Source organism: Rhinopithecus roxellana, chromosome 13, assembly GCF_007565055.1.
Source record: "Rhinopithecus roxellana isolate Shanxi Qingling chromosome 13, ASM756505v1, whole genome shotgun sequence".
NCBI lineage: Eukaryota > Metazoa > Chordata > Mammalia > Primates > Cercopithecidae > Rhinopithecus > Rhinopithecus roxellana.
Genome location: NC_044561.1, coordinates 107,952,810 through 107,976,801, shown reverse-complemented (window position 1 = coordinate 107,976,801; position 23,992 = coordinate 107,952,810). Strand labels below are relative to the sequence as shown.

The following is a 23,992-nucleotide window of genomic DNA, read 5'->3' as shown; positions in this document are numbered from 1 at the left end:
TGGGAGGCTGAGCCTGGGAGATTGAGGCTGCAGTAAGCCTTGATTGCACCACTGCACTTCAGTCTGGGTAACTGAGTGAGACCCTGCCTTAAAAAAGGAAAAAGAAAGAAACGAAGGGGCTGGGCGCGGTGGCTCACTCCTATAATCCCAGCACTTTGGGAGGCTGAGATGGGCAGATCACTGAAGGTCAGGAATTCGAGAACAGCCAGGCCAACATGGTGATACCCCGTCTCTACTTAAAAATACAAAAATTAGCCCGGGTGCAGTGACTCATGCCTGGGAGGCCAAGGCAGGCGGATCACAAAGTCAGGAGTTTGAGACCAGTCTGGCCAATATGGTGAAACCCCATCTCTACTAAGAAAATACAAAAATTAGCCAGGCGTGGTGGCATGCACCTATAGTCCCACCTACTTGGGAGGCTGAGGCAGGAGAATCGCTTGAACCCGGGATACAGAGGTGGCAGTGAGCCGAGATCACACCACTGCACTCCAGTCTAGGCAACAGAGCGAGACTCCGCCTGAAAAAAAATTAGCTGGGCATGGTAGCGGGCACCTGTAATCTCAGCTATGTGGGAGGCTGAGGCAGGACTATTGCTTGAATCTGGGAGGCAGAGGTTGCAGTGAACCAAGATCACATCACTGCACTCCAGCCTGGGCGACAGAGCGAGACTTCATCTCAGGATTAAAAAAAAAAAAAAAAAAGAAAGAAAGAAGAAAGTAAAAAACAGACAGAGAGAGAGAAAGAAAAGAGGAGAGGCCGGGCATGGTGGCTCATGCCCATAATCCCAGCACTTTGAGGGGCTGAGGCAGGCAGATCACCTGAGGTCAGGAGTTCGAGACCAGCCTGGCCAACATGGTAAAGCCCCGTCTGTACTAAAAATACAAAAAATTAGCCAGCTGTGGTGGTGGACACCAGTAATTCCAGCTACCTCGGAGGCTGAGACAGGAGAATTGCTTGAACCCAGGAGTCAGAGGTCGCAGTGAGCTGAGATCGTGCCATTACACTCAGCCTGGATGATAGAGCAAGACCCCATCTCAAAACAAACAAACAAAACAAAACCAAACAAAAAAAAACAATTGAGGCCTCATTGACTCGCAGGGAGCAGACTGGGGTCCTGTTCACTCCCCTTGCCTCCCTCCCACCCTATCACAGCTCTCACTCCCCGAGGATGCAGGATGGAGGCTGAGGCAGTCCTGCCAGCTTGCAGCTGGTGGAGGCAGGGAGGGCTGAACTGACTTCCAGGACCTTACCCCTATCTCTCGCTCCTCTCCTCCCTCTCCACCCATGACCCCCAGGCCTGCTCCCTGTGTGTTTGACTAAAGGGCAGGGATTGCTAAACCTGCTGGGTGAGTCCAGTGAGTCAGAGGCGATTCAGGTGGGCGGGCTGGTGGGCAGAAGGGCAGACGGGCAGTGAAGTGCCAGTGCCACTGGGACCATGGCTCTGACGGTATGCGTGCGACGACTAACAGGGCTGTCCGGCACCCACGACCGACAAGTGAAGCTCACTTTTCGAGGTGAGGCTTGCAGGGGCACTCTAAGGATATTTGAAACTGGGGGCTATGGATCCTCCATTCCCTGGGCCCTTGACCAAATGCCATCCCATCTCTACAGTTCGTATCTTTTCTCCACCCACCCTGGTGTCTCCAACCCGCTGCCTCTTTCCTTCTTATTGTCTACCTTTCTTTAAGGGTGAATCCGGGAGGGACTTGACACTGGGCCAAGGGTGGGGAACACAAATTATTTTTGTGTGTGTGGGGGGAGGGACTGATAAATGACTAGTTTCAGTTCTGAGCAGGTTTTACCCAGAAAACAAGAAAAATTCACTGTGGTCAAGAAGCAGATATTGGTGAGGTCAGTACAGTTGGTTCCTGATCTGTCTCCCATCCAAGTCCATCCTGGGGTTCAGGCGCTCATTCCTGGGTTTGGGGAAGTATAGTCTTGGGAGGTGGGGTCAGTCTGAGGCCTGAGAGGTCAGACCCAGATTGGAACAAATTAGTTGCAAGACTGAGGGAATTCATTCTTGTTCACTAGTTAGCCTCAGATCAGCCCTCACTCAGATTCAAACCCATGTGCAGGGATCCCTTCCAGGTTTGGGGATGTTAGTCCTAAAGTTAGCTCTAAGTCTGGAGGATTGGCTCCTGTCTGAGGGTTAGGAATAGGTTTTTTTTTTTTGTTTTTTTGTTTTTTGTTTTTTTTTGTTGTTGTTGTTTTGTTTTGTTTGAGACAGGGCCTCACTCTGTCACTCAGGCTGGAGTGCAATGGCACAATCTCAGGGCACTGGAACCTTAATCTCCCAAGTTGAAGCAAGTCTCCTGCCTCAGCCTCCTGAGTAACTGGGATTACAGACATGTACCACCATGCCTGGCTAATTTTTGTATTTTTAGTAGAGACGGGGTTTCACCATGTTGGCCGGGCTGGTCTTGAACTCCTGATCTCAAGTGATCTGCCTGTCTTGGCCTCCCAAGGTGTTGGGATTACAGGCGTGAGCCACCACACCCAGCCAAGAATAGGCTTTGGATTGGAGTTTGGGGTCAGCACAGCATGGGTGTCACAAGCTTCCTCCTGTCCCCAGCTGTTCCGATGGCCCCACTATGGGGCTCCACTGGCTGGGGAGTGTCTGTCTGTGCAGGTGGTCAACTGCAGCCGTGTATTCAGCCCTAGGTGAGTCTGCCTGGGGAGACAGGGATGCCGGTTGGGCTGGGGGTGACTTAGAGCCATTCCCTTGGGTCACTCTTTTGCTCTATGCCACTCCCCTAGGCCTCTAGGGACCCTGGTGATCTCCCTGCAGCAGCTACAGAATGCTGGGCATTTGGTGCTACAGGAAGCCCTAGTGGATGAGAATCTTCGAGTGTCCCCGGTGAGCCCCTCCGGCCCCCAGGCTGCCACCCTCAAGTACCTCTAGATAAAGGGTTCCATTTCTCATAGGGGAAAACCTAAGACCCAGAGAGGAGTGCTAACAAGGCCTCCAGCCAGGATTCCTTTTGTCAATCAATTCTTGTGGGAGACAAAGATGAACCTGGCTGGATTTTCCTGGTGTTTCATGGAGGGGCTCATAGCCTAGCAGACATGGACTTAGCTTCCAATCTCAGATCTGCCATTTCCCGTCTGGGAACTTGAACAAGTTCTTTAGCATTTGGAAACTGTTTTCTTTTTTTTTTTTTTTTGAGACGGAATCTCACTCTGTCACCCAGACTGGAATGCAGCGGCACAATCTTGGCTCACTGCAACCTCCACCTCCCACGTTTAAGCGATTCTCCTGCCTCAGCCTCCAAAGTGGCTGGGACTACAGGCGCCCACCACCATGCCCAGCTAATTTTTTTATTTTTAGTAGAGAATGGGTTTCACTATCTTGACCAGGTTGGTCTCAAACTCCTGACCTTGTGATCTACCCTCCTTTGCCTCCCAAAGTGCTGGGATTACAGGTATGAGCCACCACGCCTGGCCTGGAAGCTGTTTTCTCATTTATATAATGTTGAGTGTTTTGTTCAGTCCGTCATCATTTGTTGGGCTCTTATGATAAGCCAAATGCTGAGCTGAGCAATGAGGATTCCGTGGTGAGCAAAATCAGATAAGGATTCACACCCTTGGAAGGGAGGCAAACATTAAACAAATATTCACACAAGTAAATGTGAAACTGGAACTGGCAGGTGTTAGAAGCAAGCTGGTAGGGGCTGGGAGAGGGTACAACAGGGGAGTATGATCTACTTGGGGGCCAGAGAAGGTTCCCTGAGGAAATAGTACCTGAACTTAGACTTGAAGGATAATAGATGTTAACCGGGAGGAGAGAATGTCCCAGGCAGAGGAAAAGGCATATGCAAAAGCCCAGCGCCTTGAAGGAGCACAACTGGGGTGCCTGGAGTGAGAAGAAGCTGGAAAGGATGGTGGGGCCAGACCAGGCAGAGTAGTGAAGGTCACCATAAGGGATTTCCAACAAAAATGAGAGAATTTTGGAATCCTGTTGGGCCTCAAGAAGTAACTTGCAGCTGGGCACAGTGGCTCATGCCTGTAATCCCAGCACTTTGGGAAGCTAAAGCAGAAGGATCATTTGAGCTCAGGAGCTCAAGACCAACCTGGGCAACATAATAAGACCTCATCAATACTAAAAATTAAAAAAAAAAAAAAAAAAAGTCCAGGGTTCATGTCCCTGTTCAGGCGGCCTTCGTTAGCTGGGCGCGGTGGCTCACGCCTGTAATCCCAGCACTTTGGGAGGCCGAGGCGGGCGGATCACAAGGTCAGGAGATCAAGACCATCCTGGCTAACACAGTGAAACCCCGTCTCTACTAAAAATACAAAAAAAATTAGCCGGGCGCGGTGGCAGGAGCCTGTAGTCCCAGCTACTCAGGAGGCTGAGGCAGGAGAATGGCGTGAACCCGTGGGGCGGAGCTTGCAGTGAGCCAAGATTGCGCCACTGCACTCCAGCCTGGGCGACAGAGCGAGACTCCGTCTCAAAAAAAAAAGAAAAAAACAGAAGAAAGAAAATAAAAAAGAGGAAACTTGCCTACTTAGTTCTTAATAGGTTATGAGTAGTCTACATTATTAATGATCAGAGAGGAACCACAAGGCACCACGGATGCTGGTCAGAAGGATCTCTGCCACCTGGAGTAAAAGGCGTTAGCATTGTCCTTGGGCCTCTCTTAGACCCAGGGCAGTTGGAGGGGGGCCCTAGGGGATACTGTATCTGGTTTTAGATCCAGGTGGAGCTTGACCTGAAGTACCAGCCCCCAGAGGGTGCTACTGGAGCCTGGTCAGAGGAGGACTTTGGGGCACCCGTCCAGGACAGGTAATCCCCCCAGCAACTGAAGCAAGACCTGGTGGTCTCAGCCCAGGCAGACCCTGGAAAGGGAGAAGTAGTGCCTAGTTCCACTCTGGATCTGCCGATTCAGTGACCCTTGGACGTGTGCTGACCAGGTGTTGCTCTGTAGTCAGGCATGTTCCTCTTTTAGTCCTTTCATTTCTCTTCCCCCAGCTTGGAGTTAATTATCCCCAATGTGGGCTTCCAGGAACTGGAGTAAGTATGTGGGGATGACCTGGAGTCACCGAGGTCAGTCTTGGAGTTAGGAGCCAGTGATATGGAGGCAGCCCCAGGGTCTTGGGTCAGAACTGAATCAGTTCCAGGGTCAGAGGTCAGTCCTATAATCAGAGGTCAGTTCTGGAATTAGGTCCCCAGGATTAAGAGTCTGTCCTGGGATCAGTGAAGTCAGCCACAAGGTCAAGAACTGGTCCTAGGATCAGTGGGATTAGTTCAAGGGTCAGGGGTCGGTCCAAAGCTCCAGAAGTCAAGGGGTTGCCCGGAGATGGGTGATGGGTTCCAGGCATGTCCCTTGAGGGCCTTTCCTATCAGGCCTGGGGAGGCCCAGCTGGAGCGGCGGGCAGTGGCTCTAGGCCGCAGGCTAGCTCGAAGCCTAGGCCAGCAGAACGATGAGGAGAATGAGCTGGAGCTTGAGCTGGAGCAGGACCTGGATGATGAGCCTGATGTCGAACTTTCTGGTGTTGTGTTCAGCCCCCTCAAGAGGTAACTTGTACCCATGGCACACCTGCTCCCACACCCATCTGCCCTCACAAACACATAGTCCCAGGGTGTGTGGGAAGGGCGGATTCTCTGGTCACTTGCTCATAGGCAGACACTGCCATGTTCATACACACAGTTACAGTGGCTCACATACATGCAGGGGATGAAAGCTTGATGAGGGCAAGGTTCATCTCTTCACTACAGCGTCCCAGTGCTTGGGACAGTGTTAGCACATAGTAGGTACTCAATAAACCTCCGTTGCACAAATGAATGGTTTCAGGGCTCCAGGAATGAGTCAAATTCTGGGTGTAGGGTTGAGATGGAGGCAGCAAGACATGACCTGAAGGACTTGGAATCCAAAACTTCAGAGGGAGAGAAAACATCATTCCCAGCACCAAGCAAGTGTGTGCGTGGGCACGCAGGGGAGGGACCAAGTGAGAGCTAACCTTAAGCTTCTCCCCAGCCGCGCCAAGGCCCTGGCCCATGGGGATCCCTTCCAGGTGTCCAGAGCTCAAGACTTCCAGGTACTGCTCTTTTTCCAGGGCCTAACCCTTGGGAATACTACCTCTTCTGGGACACATGTTATTTCCCTCCACCCAGGCAGGTCTGGCTTCCTTTCCTCATCCTTCTGTACCTCTCAGGTAGGAGTCACCGTGCTGGAGGCTCAGAAACTGGTCGGAGTCAACATTAACCCCTATGTGGCCGTGCGAGTGGGGGGGCAGCGCCGCGTGACTGCCACACAGCGTGGGACCAATTGCCCCTTCTACAATGAGGTGGGCACCACCACAGAAGAGGGCAAGCCTGAGAGAATGGGAGGGGTCCATGTGAGAACTATTCCTGGAGGGGGTGCGGCCTAGTTGGAAATGGAGCCAGATGCTGGGCCTATGGGTGGGTGTTAGGGGGTGCTGATCTAGGAAAAGGTTGCAGTGAGAGGGTTGGGGGTGGGGGAAGGAAGGTCTTCTGAGTAAGAGACCTGGGGTAAGCTGCCGGTTCACATCTAACCTCACATCTAACCTTCACATTTAACCTCTCATCCCCACTTCAATTCAGTACTTCTTGTTCGAATTTCATGACACACGGCTTCACCTCCAAGACTTGCTGCTGGAGATCACGGTGAGCGGGGTAGGGGTGACCAGTGTCCTTCAGAGAAGAGGGGATGGGAAAGCTCAGGACTAACCCCACCTTCCCCCCAGGCTTTCCATTCGCAGACCCTCCCGTTTATGGCCACCCGGATAGGCACCTTCAGGATGGACCTGGGCATCATCTTGGACCAGCCAGGTATGGAATCGTCCCCTTACTGAGACTGTGCACGGACAAGGGCCCCAGAGATTGATCCCGCGGTGACTCCGCATGGACCCCTGTACACTCACTTCGGAGAGGGCCATCTCTGGCGGAGGCTGAACTCTTGGCACTTCCGCTCCCCCCTGCTGAGCCAGAGGATCTCCGGCCATTGTCTGTCACTCCGATGACAACTTCACGGCCACCCTGTGCGTCCCGCTGGTCGCCCCTTACCCCTGGCTCGCCCCTTCTCCCTTAGATGGCCAATTCTACCAAAGATGGGCTCCGTTGCATGATCCCCGGGACACCCGCGCCGGGACCAAGGGCTTCGTTAAGGTCACCTTGTCCGTGAGGGCGCGCAGGGACCTGCCCCCTCCCATGCTACCCCCGGCCCCAGAGCACTGTTCGGACATCGAGAAGTGAGCCGGGGTGAGGTGGGGAGGGGGACATGGATCCGGGGGTGACCGTGGGGCGCGGATAAGGGGAGGGGCCGAGATCCCAGTTTCTCCCCACCGCTCGGTGCCCCCTCCCCCAGGAACCTGCTCCTGCCTCGCGGAGTGCCAGCCGAGAGGCCGTGGGCGCGGCTCCGCGTGCGCCTGTACCGCGCGGAGGGGCTTTCCGCGCTGCGCCAGGGGCTGCTGGGCAGCCTGGCCCGCGCCCTGCACGACCAGCGCGTCCTAGTGGAGCCCTATGTGCGGGTGTCTTTCCTGGGGCAGGAGGTAAGTCCCTCCCGGGCCCACAGCGCCGCGGCTCCCGCCCCGACTGCGCGCTGACCTGCCTGCGCCCGTCTTTAACGCCACCTTCAGGGCGAGACGTCGGTGCGAGCTGAGGCGGCGGCGCCTGAGTGGAACGAGCAGCTGAGCTTCGTGGAGCTCTTCCCGCCGCTGACGCGCAGCCTCCGCCTGCAGCTGCGGGACGACGCGCCCCTGGTCGACGCGGCCCTCGCTACGCACGTGCTGGACCTGAGGCGGATCTCCCATCCGGGCCGAGCAGGTGAGTGCTTCTGGCCGCCGCAAACCCGGCCTCACTCGCCTCGCTCCGATCGCGCTGTATGGCCCATTCCCAACAGCAAGCCCAATCCTCGCAACCCCGCTGCGCCTAGGAAGGCTGGTCCGCCAGCAAAACAAACGGCTTCAAGCCGCTCCCAGACTGTGAACTCCACCATAGGTTTGGCTCTGTTGGCAAAATTCTGACCACAGCCGCCTGTCCAGTAACCAGCCAGCCCAGTCCCACTCTTCTACAGCTGTGCACGCGCTGACACTGCATGTCCACTCCTTTCCGCGACTCCCAGGCCTTGCGGATCGCCCGTAGCTCCGCCCCAATCCCGCCCCCGCCCCCAGGGTTCAGGCTGCGTCCCCCGAGCTCCGGCTCCTGCAGTTTCCAGCTCCTTGGGGCGCTGAGCTGGTTTGGAGGCGCCCCAGGTCGTGTTCCACAGCGGCGCATCCGCAGCTGCTGCCCAACTTCTTCCCTTTCAGAGCGGCTTAGCCCCCCTCCCCTGCCCTCACCCCCTAATACTTGGAGGAGATCAGGGTGAGGTGCACAGACTTACCAGCACTCGCATTCCCCTCGCTCCCCTCCAACACGCTGCTGTTGTTCCCCACAGCGGGGTTTAACCCTACTTTCGGCCCGGCCTGGGTGCCCCTCTATGGCTCGCCCCCCGGCGCGGGGCTCCGGGATGGTCTTCAAGGTCTCAACGAAGGCGTTGGCCAAGGCATTTGGTTCCGCGGCCGCCTTCTGCTGGCTGTGTCCGTGCAGGTGTTGGAAGGGAGAGCTGAACCTGAGCCTCCCCAGGCCCAGCAGGGGTCCAGGTTGTCCCGGCTCACCCGAAAGAAGAAAAAGAAAGCCAGGCGGGATCAGACTCCAAAGGGGGTTCCGCAGCACGTGGACGCCAGCCCCGGTGCCGAGGGGCCTGAGATTCCCAGTGCCATGGAGGTGGAGGTGGAGGAGCTACTGCCGCTGCCAGAGGTGGGGGCTGGGGGGTAGCAAAGGGGGCGTGGTCACCTCAGCTTTGGAAGGTGGAATTCACTCTCAGGCGAAGAGTGCCTGGGCGAAGAGTGAGGTGTGTGCCCAGATGGGTGCCTGGGCGAAGAGTGAGGTGTGTGCCCACATGGGCTCTGGTATATGCGCACATGTTGGGGGAGAGAGGACGCATACCCAGGGCCAATGCTGGGGCAGCGAGGACAGAGAGGGAGTAGGATACCTGCAGTGACTTCCAAGCCTTGGTCACACTTCTTTCTGTGGGCATTGCGGCCAAGCATAGTCCAGTCTGCTCCCTGGGAGGGTGGGCGCTGACTCCAGCCTGACGGCCTCCCGCAGAATGTCCTGGCGCCCTGTGAAGATTTCCTGCTTTTCGGTGTGCTCTTCGAGGCCACCATGATCGACCCTGCCGTGGCCTCCCAGCCAATCAGCTTCGAGATCTCCATTGGTGTGTGGCCTAGCCAAACCCCTGAGTGCCATGGGTTTGAGGGTGGACACTCTCATTTCAGACCTTAGGATCCTGGAAGGGGCTGTTGACTTTCAGTAAGGGGCGGGTTCTGACTTCTATTGAGGCAGAATTGGTTGAGGGGGGGTTCCGGCCCTCAGCCTGGCGCGCACTGACCCTTGCTGCTCCGGGGCAGGTCGCGCAGGTCGCCTGGAGGAGCAATTGGGCCGAGGGTCCAGGGCCGGGGAGGGAACTGAGGGTGCGTCGGCAGAGGCTCAGCCTCTGCTGGGAGCCAGGCCAGAGGAGGAGAAAGAGGAGGAGGAACTGGGGACCCCTGCTCAGTGGCCTGAGCCCATGGACGGCAGCGGGTGAGTGCTCCCAGTGGCTGGAAGGAGGGTTTGGGAGGTCCCCAGGAGCCCAGAATGCCGCGAAGCCTCCTCTGCACCTGCCAGGCCATACTTCTGCTTGCCCCTCCGTCACCGCAAGCCATGCTTGCATGTGTGGAGTCGCTGGGAGGACCACACCTGGCGCCTGCAGAGCAGCAACTGCGTGCACAAAGTGGCCGAGAGGCTGGTAAGGGCAAGGCCAGTGCCCACAGGGAGAGACCGGGCCATAGGGATGCCTGGGACACCGCAGCCTTTGAAGGGAGCTCTGCAGTGGGGCTAATGGGCAGGCACTAGAGAGCTAGCACCTTGCTGGTGCAAGGCCAGGGGCGGCAAGGGCCAAAAAGCACAGCTTCTGGGCGAACTGAGGATGCCAGGAGTTGTGGGAGGACAGAGATTCAGAATTGCTGGACCCAGGAAGGGGCTGGATGAAGGAGATGGAGAGAGATACTGCCGGTGAGGTCCCACATTTGGTGGAGCCAGTAGGGGGCTAGAAAGATGGAGCCATCAACCTGATGGAGCCAAAGAAGGGCAGGCCAAGAGGTGTGGTCACGAGTGGGTGGGGGCCTCGGGTTGGGTGTGGTCTACAAGAGGTCAGAGTCAGGGACTCTCAAGACTCTGACCCTCTTGCATGTTGCGCAGGACCAGGGGCTGCAGGAGGTTGAGAGACTGCAGCGCAGGCCGGGGCCTGGCGCCTGTGCACAGCTCAAGCAGGTACTGGAAGAGCTGGTGGCTGGGAGCAGGTAAGCTGAGAGCCACCCCTGTTGCTGCCTGTACTTGGGCCAACTCCAGGGCAAGGGAGACTCTTGGTGGCTGTCTGGACCCACGGGTGGCTTGCAGCTGCATTTGCTCTGCACCTTACAGAAGAATGAGAAGACAATTATTCCTATCCAGGGAGCTGATGAGATTATTGGGGGTTAGGCTTCCCCCGATCCTCTGGCACCTCAGCTGTTTTCAATCTCCATGAGTTCCCTTTCCCACCCTTCTTGAGGCTCATCCCGTGTCTCTTCAAATCTCCTCGCCTCCTTTCTTCCACACTTGTTCCTGCTAATCACCTTCCCACACCCAGTCCACCTCCTTGCTGGCTTCTGCATCCATCTGCTCTCCTCCTTGCCTGCTCCAGTGACTGCAGCTGTGATCTGAATTTCATCGCTGGAGGAATTAGCTCTGTAATTCTCAATTTTCTTCCCGTCATCATTGATTGGTCCCTAGTTACCAGGTCATTGCTGTAACCACATAAACATGTTTGGCCGGGCGTGGTGGCTCACACCCATAATCCCAGCACTTTTGGAGGTTGAGGCGGGCAGATCATTTGAGGTCAGGAGTTCAAGACCAGCCTGGCCAACATGGTGAAACCCCATCTCTATGAGAAAAATACCAAAATTAGCCGGGCATAATGGTGGGTTCCTCCCAGCTACTTGAGAGGCTGAGGCAGGAGAATCACTTGAATCTGGAAGGTGGAGGTTGCAGTGAGCTAAGATCGTGCCACTGCACTCCAGCCTAGGCAACAGAGTGAGACTCTGTCTCAAAACAAACAAACAAACAAAAAACCCAAGAAACCATATTCTAGTTACTTCCATTTTTGACCTTCACTACTGCCCTGAATTCCATAACCTGCTCCAGGTACTTAAGTGATTTTCGGATCCTCTTCTCAAAAGGGTACTTTATTTGATAACTATTTATGGCACGTACTATGCCAGACACTGTTTTAGGCATAGGAATGTCAGTGAAAAAAGCATTCCTGCCCACAAAAATCCCTGAAGTTGGCAAGGCACAATGGCTCACTGCTGTAGTCCCAGCTACTTGGGGGAGGCTGAAGTGGGAAGATCTTGAGCCCAGGAGTTCAAGGCTGCAGTGAACCATGATTACACCACTGCACTCTAGCCTGGGTGACAGAATGGGACCCTGACTCTAAAAAAAAAAACATCCTGAAGCTTACGTTTGGGTGTAGAGGTTGGGGATGGGTGGAGACATGTAAAATAAGCATGTAAACAGATAGAAAAATACTAAGTAGGATAAGTGTTAAGGAAGAACACGAAGCAAGGAAGCATTTTGGCTTGCATAAGGTATTGCAATTTCAGAAAGGGTGTGGAGGGGAGGCCACTGTGAAGGTGACATGAAGACAGAGGAGCAAGCCGTGCCTGTAATGGTGTTCCAGGTGGAGGGGACAGTATACCTGGAGTGTTTGAAGAGGAGCACAGAATCAGTGTGACTGCGGCAGTGTGACATAGTAGAAGAGACTGGAGGAGGCTGGGGGAAGCGTGGGGGAGGGACAGATCCTGTGGGAGCCTCACAAGCCATTTTAATGACTTTGGCTGCTTCTCCTGAGTGAGATGAGGGGGCAGTGAATGTTTTGAAAAGGAAAAAGATACACTCTAACACATAGATCTCTAAAAGGGATCAGTAGGGGAGGAAGCAGAGAGATTACTAAAGGGGCTGTTATAATCCAGGTGACAGGTGATGATGAACTGATCTAGGGATGGTTGCAGTGGAGATGGAGTGCTGTAAATGGATTCAAGAGAAAATTTGGAATTGGGGGTGATACTTCAGGACTTACGAAGATTTTGGCTTGTGGGCTGGGCGTGGTGGCTCACACCTGGAATTCCAGCACTTTGGGAGGCCAAGATGGGAGGATGAATTGAGCCCAGGAGTTTGAGACCAACCTGAACAATATGGGTAGACATTGTCTCTGTGAAAAATACAAAAGTTAGCTGGATGTGGTGGTGCACACCTGTAGTCCCAGCTACTCAGGGGGCTGAGATGGGAGGATGGTTTGAGTCCAGGAGGCTAAGGCTGCAAGCCAAAATCTTTTTCTGCAAGCCAAAATCTTTTTTTGGATAAAAGAAAAAAAAATATGTTTTCAATGGAAAACAAAAGGAGAAGGTCTGATGGAAGCAGGGATGAGGTAGGATCTGAGGGAAGGCAGATAGTAGGAGCTCAGTTTGAGACGTGTTAACTGTGAGATTCTTATTGAATTGTAAGTGGACATATGTGGTAGGCAGTTAGCTATATGAGTTGAGTTCTGAGGAGAATTCTAAACTGGAAATGTCAATTTGGGAGCTGTCATTATGTAGATGGAGCTGGATAACAGCATTAAGGGAGCATAGAAAAAATAAATCTGAGAACCTGGAGCGCTCCAGCATTTAGAGGTAGGGAGGAAGCAGGGACTCAGCCAAGGACCCTGATCAGGAGAGGCAGTGAGGTGGGAGGCTGTAGGTGGTTACTTTTCTGTTCTCACCATGCTCAACCTTTCAGTGTCAGGAGTCACAGTTGTTTCACCATGTTGGTCAGGGTGGTCTCGAACTCCTGACCTTGAGTGATTCACCACCTGTCTCGGCCTCCCTAAGTGCTGGGATTACAGGCCTGAGCCACCGCATGTGGCCAGATTCTGGATATTTTTTGAAGGTAGAGCATAAAGAATTTGCTGATGAATTGATGTGGAATATGAGAGAAAGAGCAGTGAAGGATGAAAGCAGAACTTTCAAGTTTGAGGTGAAACAGGGTTTTTTGTTTTGTTTTGTTTTTTGTTTGTTTTTTTGCAGTGGGGGGGTTGTTGGAAATTATGCATTTGGCTTGGGAATGTAATGTTCAAGCTGTATGTTAGGCAACCTGGTGGAGACTAAACCATACCATCGTCATCACATTGTAAGCTTCAATGTGTTTAGGCATCCCCTGGGGCATAAGTGCAGCTTTTGATTCAGCAGGGCCTGGGGTGGGGCTGAGGTCCTGCAGTTTTAAATAGCCTGCAGGTGATACCAATGCTGTTGGTCCATGGGCAACACCTGGGGTAGCCAGGGTAGTAGATGGTTAAATATTAGCGAGCTCTGGAGCTCAAGAGCAAGGCTGGCCTTGATGAATTTGGGAGTGGTCCAAATAGAGATAGGCCATCTTTGCAGGAGAAAGCGTGCCTCTTCAGAGCACAAGACTGAGAGGACTATGAGGGAGCCTGGGGGTGAGAGGTCAGCATCCTCTCCTTTCCTTTGACTCCTGTCTGCTGTGCTCATCCCTGCTCACTGCAGACAGTTTTGCCGCGGTGCAGAGCGCAGGATGATGACCCGGCCCAATACCCTGGATCGATGCCGAGGGAAACTCCTGGTGCACAGCCTGGTACGGCCTTGGAAAGGGACTCAGGGGCGCCTATCTGGGGCCTTCCACTCATGCTGTCTTTTTGCCCTCCCAGAACCTTTTGGCTAAACAAGGACTGCGACTTCTACGCGGCCTGAGACGGGGCAACGTGCAAAAGAAGGTGGCATTGGCCAAGAAGCTCCTGGCTAAACTGCGCTTTCTGGCTGAGGAGGTAATGCCTTGCCCACCCCACTTTCCTACCGTGTACACACTTTTCCCTGAGTTTTATGGACCATTCCAGAGGCCTTGGGCCAGTGTGACATAACATTTTTCCTTTGGAATGATGCCAGGGCTGGGACTCATTGCTGTGGGCATAGGACCAAGATCCATTTGCAGTAGCCAAGGGTGAGGACGAGAGTTCTAGAATCCAGCAGAGACCCAGGGAACATTCAGGATCTCTTTAGATGAAGATTTGAGAATAGGCTGTCTTGAGCATGACCTGCCTTGTCTGAAGCACTAAATATGACATGTGTGAAGGGTGAAGGGAGTTGACAGCAGAAACTGAGGGTTAGAAATGGAAAGTGACTGGTCCACCATGCTGCAGCTGCTTAAGACGGAAGCTCAGTCCTTCCCAAAGGCATAGGATGTTTAGACCGCTTGGGCCAGTAGGTTCTCAAACAGTGAGGAAGTGGAGTCTCAGACCTTACAGGATAAATTGGAGTTGGGCAATTGAGAAACAAAAAAATAGCATGCACAAAGGCCTAGAACTGAGAAGCCTGGGCAGCTGGAAGACAGAGCGTTGGACGAAGAGATGGGATACTTTTTTGTTTTTAAGGAGTCTCACTCTGTCACCCAGCCTGGAATGCAATGGCGTGGTCTTGCCTCACTGTAACCTCTGCCTCCCGGGTTCAAGCAATTCTCCTGCGTCAGCCTCCTGAGTAGCTGGGATTACAGGCACCTGCCACCATGTCCGGCTAATTTATTTTATTCTTAGTAGAGATGGGGTTTCACTATGTTGGTCAGGCTGGTCTCGAACTGATCTCATAATCTGCCCACCTCAGCCTCCCAAAGTGCTGGGATTACATGTGTGAGCCCCTGAATGTTTAACATTATCTTAAATGTTGGTGCAAAATTGCTTTTAAAATTATGGGTGGTGTGGCCGGGCGCGGTGGCTCAAGCCTGTAATCCCAGCACTTTGGGAGGCCGAGACAGGCGGATCACAAGGTCAGGAGATCGAGACCATCCTGGCTAACATGGTGAAACCCCATCTCTACTAAAAAATACAAAAAACTAGCCGGGCGAGGTGGCGGGCGCCTGTAGTCCCAGCTACTGGGGAGGCTGAGGCAGGAGAATGGCGTAAACCCGGGAGGCAGAGCTTGCAGTGAGCCGAGATCACGCCACTGCACTCCAGCCCGGGTGACAGAGCGAGACTCCATCTCAAAAAAAAATAAATAAATAAAAATAAAAAAATAAATTAAATTATGGGTGGTGGCTCATCCTATAATTGTAGCACTTTGGGAGGCTGAGGCAGGAGGATCACTTGAGCGCAGGAGTTTGAGACCAGCTTGGGCAGCAAGGTGAGACACTGTCTCTACAAAAATTAGCTGGCTGTGGTGGTGCACACCTAGAGTCCCAGCTACTCCGGAGGCTGAGGTGGGAGGGTTGCTTGAGCTCAGGCAGTCGAGGTTACAGTGAGCTAAGTTGGCACCCCTGCATTCCAGCCTAGGCAACAGAGTGAGACTCTGTCTCAAAGAAAAAATTGTATTGAAAGCCTCCTTTTGTCATCTGACATTTAAAATTTTTTTATGAGTCCAGGTGCAGTGGCTCATGCCTATAATCCCAGCACTTCGGGAGGCCAAGGTGGGCAGATCACCTAATCTGAGGTCAGGAGTTCAAACCAGCCTGGCCAATGTGGCAAAATCCTGTCTCTACAAAAAAAAAAAAAAGAAAAATTAGCCGGGCGTGGTGGCGTGCACCTGTAATCCCAGCTGCTTGGGAGGCTGAGGCAGGAGAGTTGCTTGAACCCGGGAGGTAGAGGTTGCAGTGAGCCAAGATCATGCCACTGCATCCCAGCCTGGGCAACAGAGTGAGACTCCGTCTTAAAAAAATAAAAAATTTTACTTTGAACTCGCCTCCTGGGTTCAAGCAATTCTCCTACCTCAGCTTCCTGAGTAGCTGGGATTACAGGAACATGCCACCACACCCGGCTAATTTTTTTTTCTGTTTTTAGTAGAGACAGGGTTTTGCCATGTTGGCCAGGCTGGTCTTGAACTCCTGACCTCAGCTGATCCACCTCAGCCTCCCAAAGTGCTGAGATAACAGCCATGAGCCACTGCGCCTGGCAAATAAAATTTTTTGTGACCAGACACAGTGGCTGATGCCTGTAATCCCAACACTGTGGGATCCACCAAAGTGAGAGGATCACCTGAGCCCAGGAGTTTAACACCAAGCTGGGCAAAACAGTGAGGCCTCATCTCCTCAAAAAACAAAAAAAAATTAGCCAGGCGTGGTGGCGCACACCTGTAGTCCCAACTACTCAGGAGGCTGAGGTAGGAGGATTGCTTGAGCCTGGGAGGTTTAAGCTACAATGAACTGTGATTGTGCCACTGCACTCCATCCTGGGTGACAGAATGAGACCCTGTCTCAAAAATAAATACAAATAAAATTTTTCATGGTATAAATGTGCATTCTGAAATAATGTAGTTCTGTGTTGCTGTTTTTCATATTTTATGTTATTTTGCTTTTTAAATATGTGCATGAGATTTATCCATATCATTGCATGTAGCTGTAATTTTTCAATTTTCATTGCCATATGACATATTGTATACTACAATGTGGCCCGGCGTGGTGGCTCATGCCTATATCCCAGCACTTTGGGAGGCTGAGGCGGGAGGATCACGAGGTCAAGAGATGGAGACCAACCTGGCCAACGTGGCGAAATGCCATCTCTACTAAAAATACAAAAATTAGCCAGGCATGGTACCTGTAATCCCAGCTACTTAGGAGGCTGAGGCAGGGAGAATTGCTTGATCCTGAGAGGTGGAGGCTGCAGAGAGCTGAGATTGGGCCACTGCACTCCAGCCTGGGTGATGGAGCAAGACTCTGTCTCAAAATAAAAATAGGCTGGGTGCAGTGGCTCACTCCTGTAATCCCAGCACTTTGGGAGGCTGAGTGGGTGGATCACAAGGTCAGGAGATCGAGACCATCCTGGCTAAGAGGGTGAAACCCCATCTCTACTAAAAATACAAAACATTAGCTGGGCATGGTGGCAGGCGCCAGTAGTCCCAGCTACTCAGGAGGCTGAGGCAGGAGAATGGCGTGAATCTGGGAGGTGGAGCTTGCAGTGAGCCGAGATGGCACCACTGTACTCCAGCCTGGGCAAGAGTGGGAGACTGTCTCAAAAAAGTAAATAAATAAAAATAATAAATAAATAAAAATAAAATAAATATACTCTAATGTACTGATCCATTGTGTTGTTGATGGGTATGTGAGATGTTCCCAATGGGTGGTGATTAGAAACAGTGCTTCTAGGCCGGGCGCGGTGGCTCAAGCCTGTAATCCCAGCACTTTGGGAGGCCGAGAGGGGCGGATCACGAGGTCAGGAGATTGAGCCCATCCTGGCTAACACGGTGAAACCCCGTCTCTACTAAAAAAAATACAAAAAAAAAAAAAAAAAAAAAACTAGCCGGGTGAGGTGGCGGGCGCCTGTAGTCCCAGCTACTCGGGAGGCTGAGGCAGGGGAATGGCGTAAACCCGGGGGCGGAGCTTGCAGTGAACTGAGATCCGGCCACTGCACTCCAGCCTGGGCGACAGAGCGAGACTCCGTCTCAAAAAAAAAGAAGCAGTGCTTCCAAGACCATTTTTGTACACGTCCTGGTGCTTTTCTATGGCAGTGGTTCTCAAACTTTTTGGTCTCAGGACAGGTCTCAGATTATAGCACTGCACTCCAGCCTGGGTGACAGAGAGACTCTATCTTAGAAAATTGGAGGTGGAGTCTTGCTGCAAGCTGTCAAGCTCACAATGGCAGCTACAAGATACATAGTTTCTCTGAAATTGGAATTTTATTCTGCCTCCTGGGTTCAAGTGATTCTCCTGCCTCAGCATCCCAAAGTGCTGGGATTACAGGTGTGAGCCACCACACCTAGCCAAAGTTGTAATTTTCACTTGCTTTGTTTCTGATTCTAAGGGGAAAGCTTTCATTCTTTAACTTTTAAGTTTGATGTTAGCAGTGTTTTTCATAAATGCCCTTCTTCAGGTTGAGGAAGTTCTCTTCTATTCCTAGTTTTGTGAGTGTTTTTATTGTGAAAGAGTGTTACATTTTATCAAACGTTTTTTCTGCATCTATTAAGATGAGCATGTGTTTTTTTTTTCTTTTTTGTTCTGTTACTGTGGTGTATTACACTGATTTTCCTTAGGTTGAATTATCCTTGCATTCATGAGATGAATTCCTTTTAACGATGGTGTATATCCATTTTTTTAATATGTCGTTGGATTTGGTTCAAGACTTTTGCATCTGTGTATTTATAAGGGATATTGTTTTGTAATTTTTCTTTTTGATTTAAAAAAAATACTTAAAAAGTAGAGATGGGGTCTTCCTGTGTTGCCCAGGCTGGTTGCAAACTCCCGGGGCTCAAGGGATCCTCCCTGCCTCTGCCTCCCAAAGTGCTGGGATTACAGGCATGAGTCACCACGCCCAGCATGTAATGATTTGATGTCTTTTCTTGTGATTTTTAAATCTATGATATCAAGGTAAAGCTGGCTTCATAGAAGGAGTTAGGAAGTGTTCCTCACTCTTCTATTTTTTGGAAGAGTTTGAAAAGGATTGGCATAAATCTTCAAATGTTTGGTAGAATTCACCAGTGAAGGCATCCGGTCTTGGACTTTTTTTGGGAAGTTTTTGACTGCCGAGTCAAATTTTATAACTTCATTTTAGATACTTCTTGACTGCTGAGTCAAATTTTATAACTTCATTTTAGATAATCTAATTTGCTATTTTGTACTTGTTCATGGTATTGTCTTATAATCCTTTTTATTTCTGTAAGGTTGCTAGTAATGTCCTCCCTTTCATCTCTGATTTTAGATATTGGTGTGTGTGTGTGTGTGTGTGTGTGTGTGTGTGTGTGTGTGTGCGCGTGTGCGCGTGCATGATGCAGTCTCTCTCTGTCACCAGGCTGGAGTGCAGTGGCACAATCTCAGCTCCCCGCACCTCTGCCTGATTACAGGTGCGAGCCACCACACCCGGCCAGTCTCGTCTTTTTAAATTTACTGTTTTGTGATTTAACATATGATCTATCCTGAAGAATGTTCCATGGGTGCTTGAGAAGAATGTGTATTCTGCTGTTATGATGGAGTATTTTGTATGTGTCTTCTAGGTATAGTTGGTTAGTGTTGTTTTAAGTTTATTTCCTGAATAATATTCTGTGTAGATGTTCCATCTGCTGTTGTAAGTGGTATATGCTGAAGACTCCAACTATTGTAGAACTGTTTGCCCTGATGTATTTAAAATTTCTATTTTCATTTGGTTCCAGTTTTCAACTGTTTGCTGAAATCACCCATCTTTTAATTCTTGTGTACTTTCTCACTAGATCATTTAGATTTCTGTCATAGTTATTTTAATAATTGTTGTCTAATTATTCCAACATCTGGGTTATCTATGTGTCTGCTTCTATTCATTATTTCCTCTTGACCATGAGTTTTGTTTTTTGAGACGGAGTCTCTCTCTGTCGCCCAGGCTGGAGTGCAGTGGCGCGATCTCTGCTCACTGCAAGCTCCACCTCCAGGGTTCGAGCCATTCTCCTGCCTCAGCCTCCCGAGTAGCTGGGACTACAGGCGCCTGGCTAATTTTTTTGTATTTTTAGTAGAGATGGGGTTTCACCGTGTTAGCCAGGATGGTCTCGATCTCCTGACCTAGTGATCCGCCCACTTCAGCCTCCCAAAGTGCTGGAATTACAGGTGTGAGCCACCACGCCCGGCTTTTTGCTTTAACTCTGTCCCGTAATTTTTTTTATCATATGCCTGGATTTTTGTATAAAAGAACATTAGTGACTAAAATAATATATATGTCCAGGAAATGGCGTTTCTTTTGTTACACTAGGCCTCACTCTCTAGAGTGAGGACCGAGTCATTATGCTTTGTATTTGAAATGGGCTGAGTTGTGAATTTGGTTTGGTTCAGTTCACTTTGGGCTTCAAATGTTTTTTGAAGGATCAAGATTGTCCTTTCATCCAGGTTTAGGATTGAGAACTGGCAAGATTCCAGAAATCTGTTTCTCTTTCACACCCAAACTGCCAGTTCTCCAACCCTGGGTAAGCTCTCCCTGCTTTACAAACCACCAACCAGGTTTTTGGGTTGCTGGGGCATTCTCTATGCTTTTTGAGTCCGCTTCCTTTCCTCTGCACCTTGTTAGTCCTGCTTTTCCTCCCCTGACCTTTGGGGGGTCCCCACCTTACATTGTAAAAGTCTAGAATGCATCAGAGGGGTCCTCTTGGCTCTCTAGCTGATCCTGTAGCATCTGATAGCTGAAAGCCTAGTGGAAGAGGTTTCTCTCAGCACTTCTACCTCACCCTCAGCCTTCAAAAGATGAAATCCCAGAGGGCCACTTCTGGGTTTTTTAATTCTCTTCCCTACCACCTCCTTCTTAGGGTGGTTACTTTGCACTTTTGTTTGAGACGGAATTTTGCTCTTGTTGCCCAGGCTAGAGTGGAATGTCATGATCTCAGCTCACTGCAACCTCCACTTCCTGGGTTCAAGCAATTCTTCTGCCTCAGCCTCCCAAGCAGCTGGGATAACAGGCATGTGCCACTATGCCTGGCTTTTTTTTTTTTTTTTTTTTTTTTTTTAACTAGAGATGGAGTTTCACCATGTTGGTCAGGCTGGTCTCGAACTCCTGATCTCAAGAGATCCACCTGCCTCAGCCTCCCAAAGTGCTGGGGTTAGAGGCGTGAGCCACCGTGCCTGGCCTACTCTGCACTTTCAAGAAACCTTACATACCTCAGAAAGATCTCAGCTCTCCTTCCCTGTTCCCAGGTTTCTACATACCGCTCCTTAGCTCTAGGTGAAGATCCATAGAAAAGAGTTGGAAGGTATAGAAAGACATACTTTGTGGCTGTGGTCCCTGGGATTCTCATCTGGCATGCTACCTCACACATAGTCATTAAAAGTCTCTTTAAAGTGGGGAGTTTCTCCTTATGGGGAGTTTCTCCTTGTCCCCATTTCTGATGTTCCTTTTTACTACTGCTGTTCTGCCAGAAGTGGGAGTAGCAGCTGGAGGTCTCTCTTTGACTATGAAGAACTCGTCATTTTCTGGAGTTTAGTTGGTACAGGTTTCTTTGAATCCCCACTTCTCTGATGTGTTTTTTAAAATGCGATTTTTAGTCTGGGCAACATAGGGAGACCCCCATCTCTACAAAAAAATAAAACTAACAAGGCGTGGTGTCAAGCACCTGTAGTCCCAGCTATTTGGGAGGCTGAGGAGGGAGGATTGCTTGGGCCTCAGGGTTTGAGGCTGCAGTAAGCCATAATCGTGCCACTGCACTCCAGCCTGGGTGAAAGATAGAAATCCTGTATCCAAAAAATTATATATATATATATGTATGTATGTGTGTGTGTGTGTATATATGTATGTGTATATATGTGTGTATACATAAGTGTGTGTGTATATATATGTATGTGTATATATACCCCCACGTGTGTGTGTGCATAATTTTATAATTTATTTAGATTATTTTTGTTGTTAGGGTGTAAGTCTTTTTGTTGTTGTCAAGACACAGTCTTGCTCTGTCGCCCAGGTTGGAGTGTGGTGGTGCAATCTTGGCTCACTGCAACCTCTGCCTCCCAGGTTCAAGTGATTCTCCTGCCTCAGTTTCATGAGTACCTGGGATTACAGTCATGTGCCACCACATCTGGCTAATTTTTGTATTTTTAGTAGTAATGGGGTTTCACCATATTGGTCAGGTTGGTCTCAAACTCCTGACCTCAGGTGATCCACCCGCCTCGGCCTCCCAAAGTACTTGGATTACAGATGTGAGCCACTGTGCCAGGCCAGGAGTGAGTGTTTCTACATCCAACTAATAGTGCACTGATTTTTTTTTTTTTTTTTTTTGAGATGGAGTCTCACTGTGTCGCCCAGGCTGAAGTGCAGTGGTGCAATCTCGGCTCACTGCAACCTCTGCCTCCTGGGTTCAAGAGATTCTCCTGCCTCAGCTTCCCGAGTAGCTGGGATTACAGGTGCCTGCCGCCATGCCCAGCTAATTTTAGTATTTTAGTAGAGACGGGGTTTCACTGTGTTGGCCAGGCTTGTCTCAAACTCCTGACCTCGTGATCCACCTGCCTCGGCCTCCCAAAGTGCTGGGATTATAAGCGAGAGCCACCACGCCCGGCTCTCTACTGATTAAAAAAAAAAAATTACAGTGTTTTCCTCTGATGTACAATTTACATACAATGAAGTGTACAAATACATATATATTTTTAAGACAGAGTCTCACTCTGTCACTTAGGCTAGAGTGCGGTGGCAAGACCTTAGCTCACTGCAACTTCTGCCCCCAAGCTCAAGTAATTCTTCTGCCTCAGCCTCCTGAGTAGCTGGGAGTACAGGCATGGGCCACCATGCCTGCTAATTTTTGTATTTTTAGTAGAGATGTATTTTGCCATGTTGGCCTGGCTGGTCTTGAACTCTTAGACTCACACGATCTGGCCACCTCGGCCTCCCAAAGTGCTGGGATTACAGGCATGAGTCACCATGTCTGACCAAGTGTACAAATCTTAGCTACATATTTGCTGAATTTTGGCAAATATATGTATCTGTGTAACCCAAATCCCTATCAAGATCTAGAATACTACTTTCAGATCCAGGATGGTCTGGATCTCCTGACCTCGTGATCCGCCCATCTCGGCCTCCCAAAGTGCTGGGATTACAGGCTTGAGCCACCGCGCCCGGCCAAGATACTTTCTTTAATATAATATATTGGCCGGCACAGTGGCTCACGCCTATAATCCCAGCACTTTGGAAAGCCGAGGTGGGTGGAATCACCTGAGGTCAGGAGTTCGAGATCAGGCTGGCCAGCATGGTGAAACCCCATCTCTACTAAAATATAAAAAAATAGCCAGGTGTGGTGGCCAGCACCTGCAGTTCCAGCTACTCTGGAAGCTAAGGCAGGAGAATCGCTTGAACCCGGAAGGTGGAGGTTGCAGTGAGCCTGAGATCGCGCCACTGCACTTCAGCCTGGGTGACAGAAGGAGATTCTGTCTCAAAAACAAAAGCAAAAACAAAGAAACAAAAAAAGCAAAACAGAAAAACGATGCTTACGGTGTCAGAGCTCACAAAGGCAGAGTATTGCTTTATTCCAACTCAGGACCCTTCAGACTTCAAAAAAATGTCTTAGTGCGGTGGCTCACACCTGTAATCCCAGCACTTTGGGAGGCCAAGGCAGGCAAGTCACTTGAGGTCAGGAATTGAAGACCAGCCTGGCCAACGAGGTGAAACCCCCAGTCTATTAAAAACACAAAAAGCTGGGTGTGGTGGTATATGTCTGTAATCCCAGCTATTCAGGAAGCCCAGGCCAGAGAATCGCTTGAACATGGGAAGTAGAGGTTTCAGTGAGCTGAGATTGTGCAACTGCATTCCTCCAGCCTGGGTGACAGTAAGATTCCATCTAAAAAAAAAAAAAAAGAAACCCATTTCCCGTTTAGAGAAAAAAATGCAGCTCACTGCCAGCACTTATTTAATTTTACATAAACTTGCTCTTTGAGGCAGAAGCAAATATGACTGATTTTCAATATGAAAATAAAATATAAAAACCTTACTTGGAGTTATTTCTAAACAGAGCTTGTCTCTAATCCTAATGTAGCAGAAGTATATATGATGTTACATTAGGATTGCAGACAAGAGTATTCTCAAGGCCAACAGGAAATGGGTTTAAAATTTTCTTTTTGTATTTTTAATAAACCAGAACATTTTTTGCATGACTCGTTGTTGAAATTCTTTTTTTTTTTTTCTGACAGAGTCTTGCTCTTTTGCCCAGGCTGGAGTGTAGTGGTGCGATCTCGGCTCACTCGAACGTCCGCTTCCCAGGTTCGAGTGATTCTCCTGCCTCAGCCTCCTGAGTAGCTGGGATTTATAGGCACGTACCACCATGCCCAGCTAATTTTTGTATTTTTAGTAGAGACAGGGTTTCACCATGCTGGCCAGGCTGTTCTTGAACTCCTGACCTCAGGTGATCCGCCTGCCTCAGCCTCCCAAAGTGCTGGGATTACAGGCGTGAGCCACCGCACCCAGCCAATTGTTGAAAATCTTAAGATGAACTGGATGCTGCGATGGGCACCCTCTTGGGTGTTGTC

At 50.5% G+C, this 23,992-nt stretch overlaps 1 protein-coding gene across 1 annotated transcript in view; it reads left to right on the top strand.

Moving 5' to 3' along the window:
- Nucleotides 1–1,435: 1,435 nt before the first annotated feature.
- LOC104680536 (fer-1-like protein 4) overlaps nucleotides 1,436–23,992 on the top strand; it is a 45,040-nt gene continuing 22,483 nt past the window's right edge. Inside the window, 21 exon segments of the mRNA XM_030914628.1 lie at nucleotides 1,436–1,514; nucleotides 1,796–1,851; nucleotides 2,573–2,661; nucleotides 2,758–2,857; nucleotides 4,689–4,780; nucleotides 4,967–5,008; nucleotides 5,342–5,512; nucleotides 5,973–6,033; nucleotides 6,151–6,282; nucleotides 6,560–6,622; nucleotides 6,703–6,787; nucleotides 7,047–7,206; nucleotides 7,323–7,506; nucleotides 7,594–7,780; nucleotides 8,391–8,752; nucleotides 9,104–9,212; nucleotides 9,406–9,577; nucleotides 9,662–9,782; nucleotides 10,235–10,335; nucleotides 13,612–13,699; nucleotides 13,773–13,889. Of these exon segments, the coding sequence (XP_030770488.1) occupies nucleotides 1,436–1,514; nucleotides 1,796–1,851; nucleotides 2,573–2,661; nucleotides 2,758–2,857; nucleotides 4,689–4,780; nucleotides 4,967–5,008; nucleotides 5,342–5,512; nucleotides 5,973–6,033; nucleotides 6,151–6,282; nucleotides 6,560–6,622; nucleotides 6,703–6,787; nucleotides 7,047–7,206; nucleotides 7,323–7,506; nucleotides 7,594–7,780; nucleotides 8,391–8,752; nucleotides 9,104–9,212; nucleotides 9,406–9,577; nucleotides 9,662–9,782; nucleotides 10,235–10,335; nucleotides 13,612–13,699; nucleotides 13,773–13,889 (2,571 nt within the window).